Here is a 12,275-nt window from a genome sequence, read left to right on the forward strand (position 1 = left end):
GTGTGGTTTACTTTTGCTGATTTCATTTCACAGCACCGGTTTTCAACCTTTTTTCATTTGAGGACCCCCTAATAAATTTCGAACAGAGGTATGGACCCCCTTCGCAATTTCAAATGGAGGTACAATTCAAATGGGTCTGCAAGTGTGGGTATTCAGACACATTTGATTGATTATAGTAATCTTTTGTGGACCCCTTAGACATAGTCTGTGGACCTTCAGGGGTCCATGGACCACAGGATGAAAACCACTGTTCTGAAGTATCTATACAGCACAGGCTAACACTGAATGCTCTAGCCCAGGTACTGAAAGCAATATAGGTGTATTAAGTGCAGTGCTTTGCCCAGGCTAATTAGTCCTGATGGGACTAACCAGAGGCATAGCAAGTCAGCCAGATGCCTAGGCAGGTGTGATGACCTGAGGTGGTGGTGACTTCTGGTTGTTGCCAGTGTGATTGTATGGCTGTGGCACTAGCTGCTGCCCCTAGTTGCCTCACCCTAGTTATGCTGCTGCAGCTAACTGTTTCTGATGCCCAAGCTAACTCTCAGTGAGCTAGCTTGGGTGTCTCTGTGGTGCTGCTTTGTGTTATATAGACATACCCTTCCTCTCCTCCACATGTCTCCTTGATCACCCAGGAGGTAACTCCCAACCTTCTCCAGTCTCTGAAATTACTTTAACTGAGGTTGATAAAGCTCTCCTTTTTCCTGCCTTCTTAGCCTCACTTCTTTCTGCTCAACCTTCTGCTCCCTGTGCTTGTCTTCATTGTTTTTCTTCCCTGTACCTACACTTACTCTCTCTTGGCCTTTATCTGTTTCCTGATCCAAGCACTATGACTCGAATACTCCTCATACCTTCTAAGCTGTCTTTTATAATCTTTCTCTACAACTCGTCTCTTCAAGCAATCCCTGCCTACTCTCCCTCATAACTATCAATCCCCTTGGCACTTCTCGTGAAATGTTTTTCTGGGTGTGTTCTCCTTTACTGTGTAAGCCATCCAGAGCAGGGGATTTACCTTACCTGTCCTTGTAAAGAACTGCATTTATTAATGGCACTGTGCAAATGCCTTTTGAAACAAGGTAACTCCTAGAGGTGGTCCCTGCATTGTAGGAATGAGGCCTGTGTGGGAAGTTTAGACTGCTTCTGCTGTTCCCCATGCTGTGGATAAATAGAGCCACCTCCCTCATTCCCTGTTGGTTGGCACCTTTAATCAGATTCACCTTAACTTACAGAATCAGAAAGTGTCAGTAGCAGTCCCACGTACAATTCACTCCCATGTGTCTGGCCCTGATGTTTGAGGCCAAGAGAGGACACAACTCTTCTGTCAGATGGCAGATAAAGGACACAGAAACTTCTGAAAGACATCAGTTTCTGTGGAATGTAGAACTCTGAGGGTTTTGGCCACGTCTCTCTGCCCTTCCCACACCAAGAGATTTTACTTGGGGCACAGACTACATTTCCTCTGAGGCAGGAGTGATGTGATTTGGATCTGCCTGTATTAAGGCTTAGCTCAAAGCAGCTAAAAACAGTTGCATGTGTGAAAGCCTGATTCTGCAATGAGTTATGCTACTGCTTAAGTGGAGTAACTCCATTGAAGCCAGTGGCTCTGTACTGGTGTGAGACCAGGATCTGGCTCACAGTGGAAGCTGTCCTGTCCACAAAGTGCTCCTTCCTTGCAAGTGTCACTTTCCCTTATTCACCTTTTTGTTTTCCTTTTTTAGTGTCCTTACCACAACCATAATATTCACTTGCACTTGACTGTTCCTCTATTCATGTGTAGAAATAGCTTGTGAATTCCTCTGTGAATAAGCATTGTAGTTGACCAAGCTCTTTCCTTATTTTTGATTATTTGTATTAGTGTATTGCCTGGAAACCCTAATTATGTACTGGGACCTTGTTGTGCTAGGTTCTGTACAAACATGAACATAAAAATGTCACATTTGACCCTTGAGCCTCACTCTGAGTGACCTGCTTCCATAGAATGATCAATCTCTCTCTCCCTTCTCCCAACCCCATGCTGACATTCCTTTGGGGATAGCATGAGCACGTGAAATCTGGTGATCACTTTAAATCTATGTGACTGTGTGAGAATGACACCACCCTAAAACATCTGTGTTAGAACATGCTGTCTGTGCTGTACAGAGGGGTGACTCTTGTGTTTCTGTTTTGTAGCTGCAACTGAGGGATTGCTAGTCAAGGTGCCTGAGAAGAAGAAGGTAGCCATGCTGTTTGAGCCTGCCCTGCTTCGCTGCGACTTCTCTACATCCTCCAACCAGCCAGCTGTGGTCCAATGGAGGTTTAAATCCTACTGCCAGGATCGTATGGGGGAAGCCCTGGGTATGGCCACCTCGGGTTTACAGGCTGTAAGCAAGAGGAACTTGGAGTGGGATCCCTACCTGGACTGTGTGGACAGCAGGAGGACGGTCCGTGTTGTGGCCTCCAAGCAAGGGTCTGCAGTCACTATAGGGGACTTCTATAAAGGCAGAGATGTCACCATAGTCCACGGTAACTCTGCTCCTCTAGCAGTTTTGGTATTGTTTGGAATCATTCCTTGGCAATTACGAATGCTGGAAGCTGACGGGAATTGTTTAGTTAATGGTTTCTCCTGGGACCAGGTGCTAAACATCAGCTCCTGTATCAGGCACCTCCAGACTCAAACAGATGACTCTGCTGGAGGGAGGAGTTAAGTCTTTCTCCCTTTTTCCCTGAAGTTTCCTCAGAGATGGGCCCAAACCCTGCCCTGTAAGGGTCAGTCATTCCTAGGTGAAGAGGAGTGTTCAGCTTCTCTGCTTGTTTGCTCCTGGGCTTCTCTATGCTGCTGCCATCAGTGGGCCCAAACCCTGATATGGAAGTATCAAACTTTCCTGTGAGGGTTGAGAATTTAGCTTCCACAGCTTGGGCCATTCCCCATCATGAACTCTTCAAGCAGTCTCCTTTCCTGTCCTTCAAAAATGCTGGAGTATACTAATGCAGTGTTTCAAGTTCATTCAGTTCTGGGCTTTACTAGCCAAGTCCAATATGCACCCAAAGCCACTCCTGCTTCTGCAGGGAAGAAAGGAAGAGATTTCACTTTGGTGGAATCTGCTTGGGGAGAATGGAGCCTCAGCCTTTTGTTAGATAAAGTCTTATGAGACCAGAAATCCTAAATATGTGTCGGCCCTCATGACATTAACAGGTCATCTAGCCAGTAGGGGAAGCCGGGCCCTTGACCTTCAGTCTGCACAAGACACTGACTGTGCAGTAGCCAAATAATACTACGCAGTAGTGCATCACAGCACTAATGGTGCTAATACACCACTGTGCAGTATTATTAGGCTACCGCGCAGTAGCATCACTTAAAAGACATTTGCCAGCACTATTTTGCGCTACACAGCGCTATTATTTAGTACTTGTGTATAATCAAGTACTAAATAAATGTGCAGTAACCACACTGCAGTAGTGCCTTGTGTAGACATGCCCAATGTGGAGGTAGCATACTCAGTCTTTCGAGTGAATGGGTACTTTTACCTGACATAGTCTTTGATGTGTAAGGTTGATGTGCTCCAGAGAAAGTTGTGGCAAAGCTCTTCTTGGCTGGTGTGAATGCTATCTGGAAACAGGGCCCTTGACACTTTGGGAGGCAAAGGGAGTGGAAATAGAAGGTTTGCCCTAGTGCTTGCTGTGTGGGCCCTTACTCTCTAGTTCTCCATTTGGCTCCACAGATTACTGAGATCAGTTTTAAGAGTGGTGAATTTGGAGAGGGGGGGGTTCTAGCTTCAATCCACCTGACAGAGTTAGTGGAGAAAAGGACTGGTCCCTTAATCCACAGGAGGCCTATCCTTTCAACACAGCACTAACTGAGGATTTAATAAACAAACTACCCAGGGAACAAAACTCTTTTCCCACTGTAACAGCTGGCTGGGAGCAGAGGTCAGGATTTGCAGCTGGAGCTAAGGCTAGATCCAGCGCTTTCAACCCTTTGCTTCTTGGAGTGGAATTGAGTGGTGGCCCTGTCTTCCACATTTTTTGTCTTTCAGATGCAGATTTGCAGATTGGGAAGCTGATGTGGGGAGACAGTGGACTCTATTATTGCCTCATAATCACCCCAGATGATGTGGAAGGCAATAATGAGGGGTCGATGGAGTTGCTAGTACTGGGTAAGCTGTCTTATCAATTTGCCCCTTCTCCAGTGGATGGCTCTTGTGCTCTTCTTCCTTTGCTCTGTCTCTGTGTATGTTATGTGATGTGTTGTGGTGTGATATCCATGTCATTCAGTTCTTGGGCTTGAATTCACAGTACCTTAGACCTTGTGCAGTTATTTGCCCCTACGCAAAATGGGTGACAAACTCTCCCAAACTGAGAGAGCCATGTTCATGTTTTGGGACCCTGCCTTTCAGACTTTGCATGATTCTGTATATTTTGACAGAAGGTGCAGGGTGGCAGAGAATCAAGACCCCTGATTTTGTTAAGGCCTAAATGGGTAAAATACCAGCAGAAGCACCCCCTCCAAGAAGTGGTCTTTTAAAAATATGTAATAACAGGGTCCAAACATGTGGTTCTTGCAGTCCAGGACTGCACCACATGCAAAGCCCACTCCATACTGGCTGCAGCAGGCGCTGCATATGGCTCATGTTCCCGACTACACAGAGTGGGTGCCATGGGCTGGATCTGATATGAGGGTGTGGGGTGATGTCCCAGACTGACACTGCACAGAGATAGTACCTGGGGCCAGATTGTGGCTCCACAGGCTGTATCTTTGATCATTTCTGTCACAATGGATTTAGAAAGGATCAGACTTTGCTATAAGAGCTTGCCCATGGGAGTATACTTCTGTGGGTATTGCAGGACAGTTATACTGACATCATTCTTAGGGGAACACTTTTATTCTAGAATCGGAGAAACATTTTTTTTTCTCCTAACTTATCTTAAACCCCTTCCAAAGCAGCATAAATTCATTTAGAAAAGGCGCTAGAATAAGAGCGCCCACATGGGGAGTTATACGAGAATAGCTATAGCACCTTAGATTCACAGCTGACTTTCTCCTGCTATACTTTCTTGTGCGATGAAGACATATTTAAGGAAGGTGGTCATTTAAACATCAGCCAAAACCATCTTTTTCCTCTGAAAATGTGAGCCATCATTTGCCCTAATCCACCTAGCCCTCTCCTCAAAATTGGAAGTTAAAACCGAAAATCAGAGTGGTGGTAGTTAGAGAGGGTGGTGTTCCTTTTTTTAATTTCTTTTTAACGTACATTATACTTGGATACACTGTTACTATGGTGAAGGGCATATTAAAATGCATGGAGGAAAAAACCTGTATAAATGCAGTACTCACTAGGATATGCATTTTGTGTGTCCTTGGTTTCTTGGATCAGACAAGCATTTAGATAACATCTAAATACAGGGGGACAGTGCAGCAGACTTTAGTGCTGGTGGCCAAATAAACAGCCAAGTTGAAAGGTGGTGTATTTTCATACAGTGCCAAAAACTCACAAACATGATGTAGGCAGTGGGCCATTGGGGAAGGGATTTCACCTCTAACCAATGTCATATCCATATTTAGTTCCACAGTATTATCTTGTGCCATGTAGTATAAATAGGCCTGAGCCCCAGATCTATTCACCATGGAACTTTTATTCCAAATCCCAGTTCTAAAGCCCTTTTTGAAGCACTGCCCCCTTTTTCCATTCAATCTGTTTCTGTCGGATACCAGCAAGATTATGGCACTACAACTTCTACTATGTGGTGATAAGCTACTTGGCTCTGCCTCATCTCCAAGTGCCCCTGGCACGTAAGTGGACAGGGCTAGGTCTCTTTGGCCATACCATAATATGGTGCATACTATAGCCATGTTCAGATAGAAATGGCAGTGAAATATTGTGGTGACTGGAGGAGCAAAGGTAAATGGATGTTGGTTTCCACCCTTGGAACCCGTGTGTAGGAGCCTATAAGGAGAAAAGTATCTTGGCTTACTTTAGGGTGTTACCCACCTAGTTCTCTGTGCTGTAGTGGGAAGGAACTTCTAATGTTGGGCTACTGTACCTTGACTGCATTGGTATTTCTATACATTGCAGCCTGCATGCAGCACTTGCATCTCAGGGGAAAGCACTTTGTTGGGTTCCTCAGTAGCATGAAAATCCACTCAACCTGAGTGTACTTTGTTCTGCCTCACCACTCGCTCACTTCTCCTGCGTGTTGCTCTTGATCATCCTCCTTTGATGAGCTTTATATACCCATATCAGTGACATGCCAGTTGCCTTTGCTTTTTTTATCCCTTGTCCTTCCAGTTCTTCCTGGGTTTCTTTTTCTCCTTCTCTTTCTTGCTGTTTCACCACGGTAATGCCTGAAAGGATGATAGAGGCAGCCACTGATAAAGAAATATAATTTCTCAATATTATGGAACCTCCTGGGACACTTTGATTTCACCCCATTGCTCTGGCTTTTATTAGTGAATTGAAAGGAGACACTGAACATAAATAGAGATCTGAGAATTTCTGCAGTCCTAGGGGATGCACTATAAGAGGTTTTTGGGTTTTGTTTGCTGTTCTTTAGGGACAGTAGTGATTTCCTATTAGGAGCAGCTGGAACACTAAATGGACGATGTCTGAGAAAGTTTGGATTTGCCAACATGCTTTGCATCCTCTTCCTACTGACATCTCTTTTAAAAATGCATTTAATGTTGCTAATATTTGGGGTCACTGCATCATATACACATGGATTGAGTTTTGAGTGGAGGAAGAGTATGGCCCTTTATCATATGAATGGAGGAAATAGGCAAGGCAGAATAATGGAGGAAACTAATGATTGTTTGAGAGGAAGGAAGAGAAAATCCCCTTGGCAGCTGAAAATGCCTGAAGCAAGGAAGTATGAAGCTGAGGGTGCTGCTAGCCAAAATAGCTTGACATTATATTAACAGCTTGTGGAAGATTGGAGTCACAAAAATAGTGGTAAATGTATATTGGTGCTAGAAAACTATTTATAGATATTTACCTAGCTGAGGGCAGGGGTTCCTCAATTTTGCCCCAGCCCAAGGCTTCATTTAACAAATTATCAGGAGCTCAATAGTTGCTTACATTTTAATTTTAAAAAGTTGAGTGGCTTATGTGCTTTTGTCTTTTCCTTGAATAAAGCCTGTAGAAATTACAGCTGCAGTCTTCCAACTTGAAGCACTGAGGCTGTTTAGGGTAGGTGGCTTGTTGGGATTCGTCACACTCCAAGATAAAGGTGTTTCTGGTCACTTTTAAATGCCACGGGCTGTCTCCTCACTTTGACCCCAATTCTGTAAGCATGCGCTTAGGTTGAGGCATGTTCAGCAAAACCAGTGGGATTCTGTCATAAGCCTAAAAGTAAAGCATGTACTTTAAGCATTTTGCTGAATAGGAGTGAACAGCTTAATTGGCAACTTTGTCTACCCCTGTCTAGGGAGATCAAGGGAGTGTGGGAGAAAAAAAGATTTTTGGCTGAGGAACAGGAAAGAGATTGAGAGCAGCAAGGAAGGGATGCTATTTAAAAGTAATGACAGCAATGATTATCAAATGTTTGTATTGAGGTGGCACTTAGACTTCTTAATGGGGCTCAAGCTCTGTTGTGTTGTCTTTGCAGTGTCAGGGTTGGTATAGTGCATGGCTGTGGCACCACTGGGTTCATGCTAGCTCAATTCTTGTGTCTTACTTGGGTGCCAGACCCCTTTGCTGTTTGTTATCTTTGAATTCTCCTTTTGCACAGTCCTTTCAGATTCACTGGGAGGGGGGAAAATAAGGTACGACTAAACTAAAATCTGGGCTCTGTACTCCCCGAAATTTAGAGCAGTTCAGATTTTCATCCATTAGTGACTTCTGTAATTTAGGTTTATGTCGAACACACAGATTGTGTGATGCTTGTAATACAGTTGTTATTCATAGCACCTGTATAATAGTACTTTCCATCTCTGGATAGCCAAGCTCCTCACCAAGGTCATGAACTATGATACCCATTTTATAGATGGAGAAACTGAGTCACAGGTAAGAGAAGTAGACTAGCTCTCAGACAACTCAGTGAGTTGCTAGAAGGGCCAGGAATAGAGTCCATAAATCCTGATTGTGTCTGGTACTGCAGCTAATGGAACATCTTGCTTTGCTTTGCTAGACAACTGCTGTCTTCTCTTACTCTTCATTGTACTTGGCACTCAAATAATACAACATGAGTGATACATTTATCAAATATTATTTTATTAATGAATCTCTTAGGAGTCTCAGCTTCTAGAGTCACTGCATTTTAAGTAAACAACAATTAGCATCTGATGTTTTCTTGATTTCCTGTTAGCGAACATTTAAATCAATAAACTAAAAAAAATGGCCATGTATGTTACCTGCCAAAATTACTGAAGTATAAATATTACAGTAATCTAAGCCTAATACACACAGATAGGCAAAGGCAGAGGTGTAAACATATCCTTTTACTCCGTGTGCATATGGTGTACATGGTATAACATGGGCAACCCTGGCATGGGTGCCAGAGCATGGCACACAAAGCCATTTTGCTTGGCATACATGGTTCAGGGCAGATGGTGGGGAAGGGGCAAGGGCTGTGCTGCCACAACAAGGATCTTAGCTTTCCTGCTGTCTGCCCCTGTCTCACCAACATCTTAGAATTCGAGGTTGGGGGTGTCTTTGGCATTCTGCCCAAAAACATTGCTGACCCCTGGTATAACAGTTAATGTGTATTAGCTTTGTAAGTCGGTGTGTGCCTATGTGTATATGGGGACCTCTGTGCTAACAGGGCAGCTCTTAATCATCAAAGTGACTTAATACCAGATATAAACAGTGCCACATTTGGGAAGCTCTTCTATGCCAAGAGAGATGGGATTAGAAAACCTGATGGACTCGGTGATGGGAGAGCTCTTGGCAGGAAACATCCCTCATTGGGACAACAGCTTTAAGATTTCATTTCATTGAGAAGCTGCCAACAACATCTCAGCTGCTGCTAGTCACAGTGGTTGGCAGAGGTGTTTATGTTGTTGGCAAGCAGAGGGGTCTAAAACTCAGCCCAGGAAGACCCCGAGGGAACTCTCATAACTATGTCTTTCTTTTTGACCCTGAACCCTCCCTTTGTGAGCAGGGATGTAGGCCTATGGGTAGTGCCAGAGGGCAGGAGCAAGACAAGGTTTCTTTCCATTGGCATCTGTGTAGGCCAGTTGGAGGCACCGGGCTGCGCTCCTCAGCTGAACTCCTATGTGATGTAGTTTTTGCACAGTTCCCTTTGCCATGCACCCATCTGGCATTGCTGTCTCATTTTTTCTGAATCTCTGTCCAACACCTTTCACAGTTACTTTATTTCTAGCCATTTAGAAATGCTACTTGTTGCCAAGGTTTTTTTTCCCTTTTCCTTCTTATTTGCCAGCCCCAGCCACACGCTGCAAACAAAGGAGATTGGCATCATTAGAAGGCCTCAGTTACTAAGGTATCCATGACAACAGCCTCCTTGGAGGTCTTTGTTGCTTGCTAAAACTTTGATCTTGAGAAACGGCTGCCGCTGTTTCTTCCTTCAATTGACAAACAGAGAGGAAAGAGGGATGGGAAGAAAGGAAAAGTTTACTGCTAGCAAGAGGGAGCAAGGAGGAATTCATTATAGTCACACACTCCTAATAAATCTGCCAAGTAGCTTCCTTGGAAGAGCCTCTGATTTACGAGAGCCACACTTTCTCTGCTTTGCTTCCTGATACTCCTGCTGGGTCAGGGTCCAAGTGCCAGGGCACTGTGGCTAAGACACCATTGGCATATTCTGGCATAACTGGGAAGGAAGCAGTTCCCTGTGTCCCAGTGTCCATGGCTCCAAACCCCTGTAAGGGCACATATTGCCATTTGCTTCTACCTGCTTACCTGTTTTTTGTCTGCTTTTTTCCCCCAGCCCTAATTATTTTTATCCTTTCCTCCCTGTTCAGCCTAGAAAAGAGAAGACTTTGGGGGGATTTGGTGGCAGCTTACAAATATATCAGGGGAAAGCATCAGGGCCTGGGTGAATTCATGAAAGTGCCCCAGGGGAAAACAAGGAACAACGGTCATAAACTTCTAGAAGAAGGTTTCAGACTGGATATAAGGAAAAACTTAATGGTTTGTGGGACCAGACTCTGGAATAGACTCACAGTGGGGGTGCTGTGGGCACCTACCTGTTTGAAGATCTCCAGGAGACTGGAGGCACACCTTGCTGGGGTTCTTTGACCCCAGCAGTCTTTCCTGCCCAGAGCAGGGAGGGGCTGGACCTGATGATCTCACAAGGTCTTTTCCAGCCCTAAACTTCTCTGAAATAAACCCCACTCTGTGCAGTTACTTATATCCTAATTCCTGCTCTTTTTCCTGCCCCACTGTTTTATATAAAAAAAAAAAAATTCTCATGTTATCTTCCCCCGCCCCCCAGCTCTAAGACTCCTTTACCCTTCCTTTTTACTTTCTTGCCTTCCAGATCTGTTACTTTCCCTGGACTTATCTCCACTCATGGATTCCTTCCATCTTCTTTCCCAGCCTCATTGCCTCCTCCTCCTCTGTTACGGTCCCTAAAATCACTCTGGAGACTTTGCACCTCTCAGCCGCAGTTGAGTGGCCATGGCTTCCGCTTGCAATTGAGAGGCAGCAGGTGCACGTTGGGTAGAATAACTGCGAGGCAGCTGGGGGAAGTACTTGTATGGAAAGCATAATCAGCGGTGCAGTGGGAATAGAGACAGTGCCAACATGTCCCAGATTTTTATTGAAACAAGGACAAACTCCAAGTTTTTGAATAAAGCCACCCAGGACAATTTTGGTAAATTGGGCCATCTATTCTCTGTTGCATAGGGGTATATGCTGTGATTCAGTGACGAGCGTGAACATAAGGAGTTATAGCCTTTGTGAATATAGAGGAGACATTGAAACTAGACAGCCGTTTCAATCCATTTATTAAAATGCCTGCAGTCCAATTTTTGAGATGGGCAGAGCAATAATATAGGCAGCAAAGATGGACAATCTCTTATCAGCATATTTTTGTTTTTCTCCTAAACAGTTCCTTTCTAGTCCCTGCTATCTCTTTTTCAGGTTCACTTTTAAAAGGGGGAAAAAAAAAGAGTTTGGTATTCATGAGAGGAACCAGATTGTTTTGCAGACCTGCACTGTGCTCGCAGGAAGGGCACTGTGCGCTTTCTCTATGCTGACCTTGGCGAAGGTGAATTCGAATGACTGTCTCCTAGGGGAGTCCAAGGTTGGTGACCCATACGGTCCATGCCTTCTTTTTGTCCAAATGTTGGGATGTAGGGAGCAGTGAGTCCCAGTGACGGTGACTGGCTCAGACACCTGTTTGCTAGATGCTGGGCTGAGCCACAAATTTCTCAACCTGCGGTCGCAACCCAAAAGTGGGTTGCAAGAATAGCATTTTTTTGTCACAAATCTTCCGGGTCTGAACTGCGCCACGCCAAGAGAAGGAAAAATATTCTCCCTCGTTCTCAGCCCCCTGCATCCAGCCAGTGCCTCGGGCCTTGCAACGTGCTGTTCTTTCACCCTCTCGCTATATATTTTTGCTTCACTTGTTGCTCATCGTTGTGGGAGGAAAGTCGGCCTTCAATTAGCGAGCATTCATGACAAGTCTGTATGCTACCTCCCCCTGCCGTTGCTGTGGCAACTGCTGGTATGAACCAGAGCGGCTGGGTCAGCTGTAGTGTTTCTCTGAAGCCTACTTAACAGCCGTTATTAAAAAAAAAAAAAAAAAAAAAAAAAAAAAAAAAAAAAAAAAAAAAAAAAAAAGAGAAGGGGTGGGAGAATTACTTGGCAGTGGGGGGAGGGCTACCGGTGAATTAACTCAGCTTGGGGAAAGAATCAAAGTGCTGAAAGCTGCCTGGAGTCCAGTCATTCACTAGGGTTTTTATTTTTTAGTTGGTTTTGTTTCCTGGAAGCCAGCTGGGCTATTCAAAGTCAACAGATTTTGGTTCAGACGTGGCCTCTGCCCTGGGTTTCACTGAATTGGCCTCTCCTGCAAGGGCTTTGTGAATTCCTGCACAGCCCCAATCCCTCATGCCGCCGGGGAGGAGTGGAGAGAAACCTCTATGGGTGCAGAGACAATGTAAAACCTGTTGACAGGGGTGGGTGGGAGTTTTGTTGCTTTATAAAGCGTTCCTGGCCCATCTGGCACGGCAAAGAGATCCACTTTGCCCTCCTAAATGTAGATGAATCAAGATATGCTTAATGAGGCAGGGGTCTAAGTGAAGGACCTGTTAGAACAGCATGGCTGCCTGCCTTGTCCTTACGGTATTTTAGGATGTTCTTATAGCAGCATTGTTTCTGACAGGTGCATTGCTGCATGCC

The 12,275-nt window shown here is 44.8% G+C and overlaps 1 protein-coding gene across 3 annotated transcripts in view; it reads left to right on the forward strand.

The window, feature by feature from the left end:
• Nucleotides 1–12,275, forward strand: part of ILDR2 (immunoglobulin like domain containing receptor 2) — a 47,031-nt gene that overhangs the window by 9,096 nt on the left and 25,660 nt on the right. For 2 of the 3 annotated variants that reach the window (XM_006262268.4, XM_059720600.1), the window contains exons 2-3: nt 2,167–2,499; nt 4,011–4,130. In XM_006262268.4, the coding sequence (XP_006262330.1) occupies nt 2,167–2,499; nt 4,011–4,130 (453 nt within the window). The remainder of the gene's footprint in view (nt 1–2,166; nt 2,500–4,010; nt 4,131–12,275) is intronic. The other variant, XM_059720601.1, reaches the window with a different exon arrangement.

Source organism: Alligator mississippiensis, chromosome 1 (assembly GCF_030867095.1).
Source record: "Alligator mississippiensis isolate rAllMis1 chromosome 1, rAllMis1, whole genome shotgun sequence".
Classification (NCBI taxonomy): Eukaryota; Metazoa; Chordata; order Crocodylia; family Alligatoridae; genus Alligator; species Alligator mississippiensis.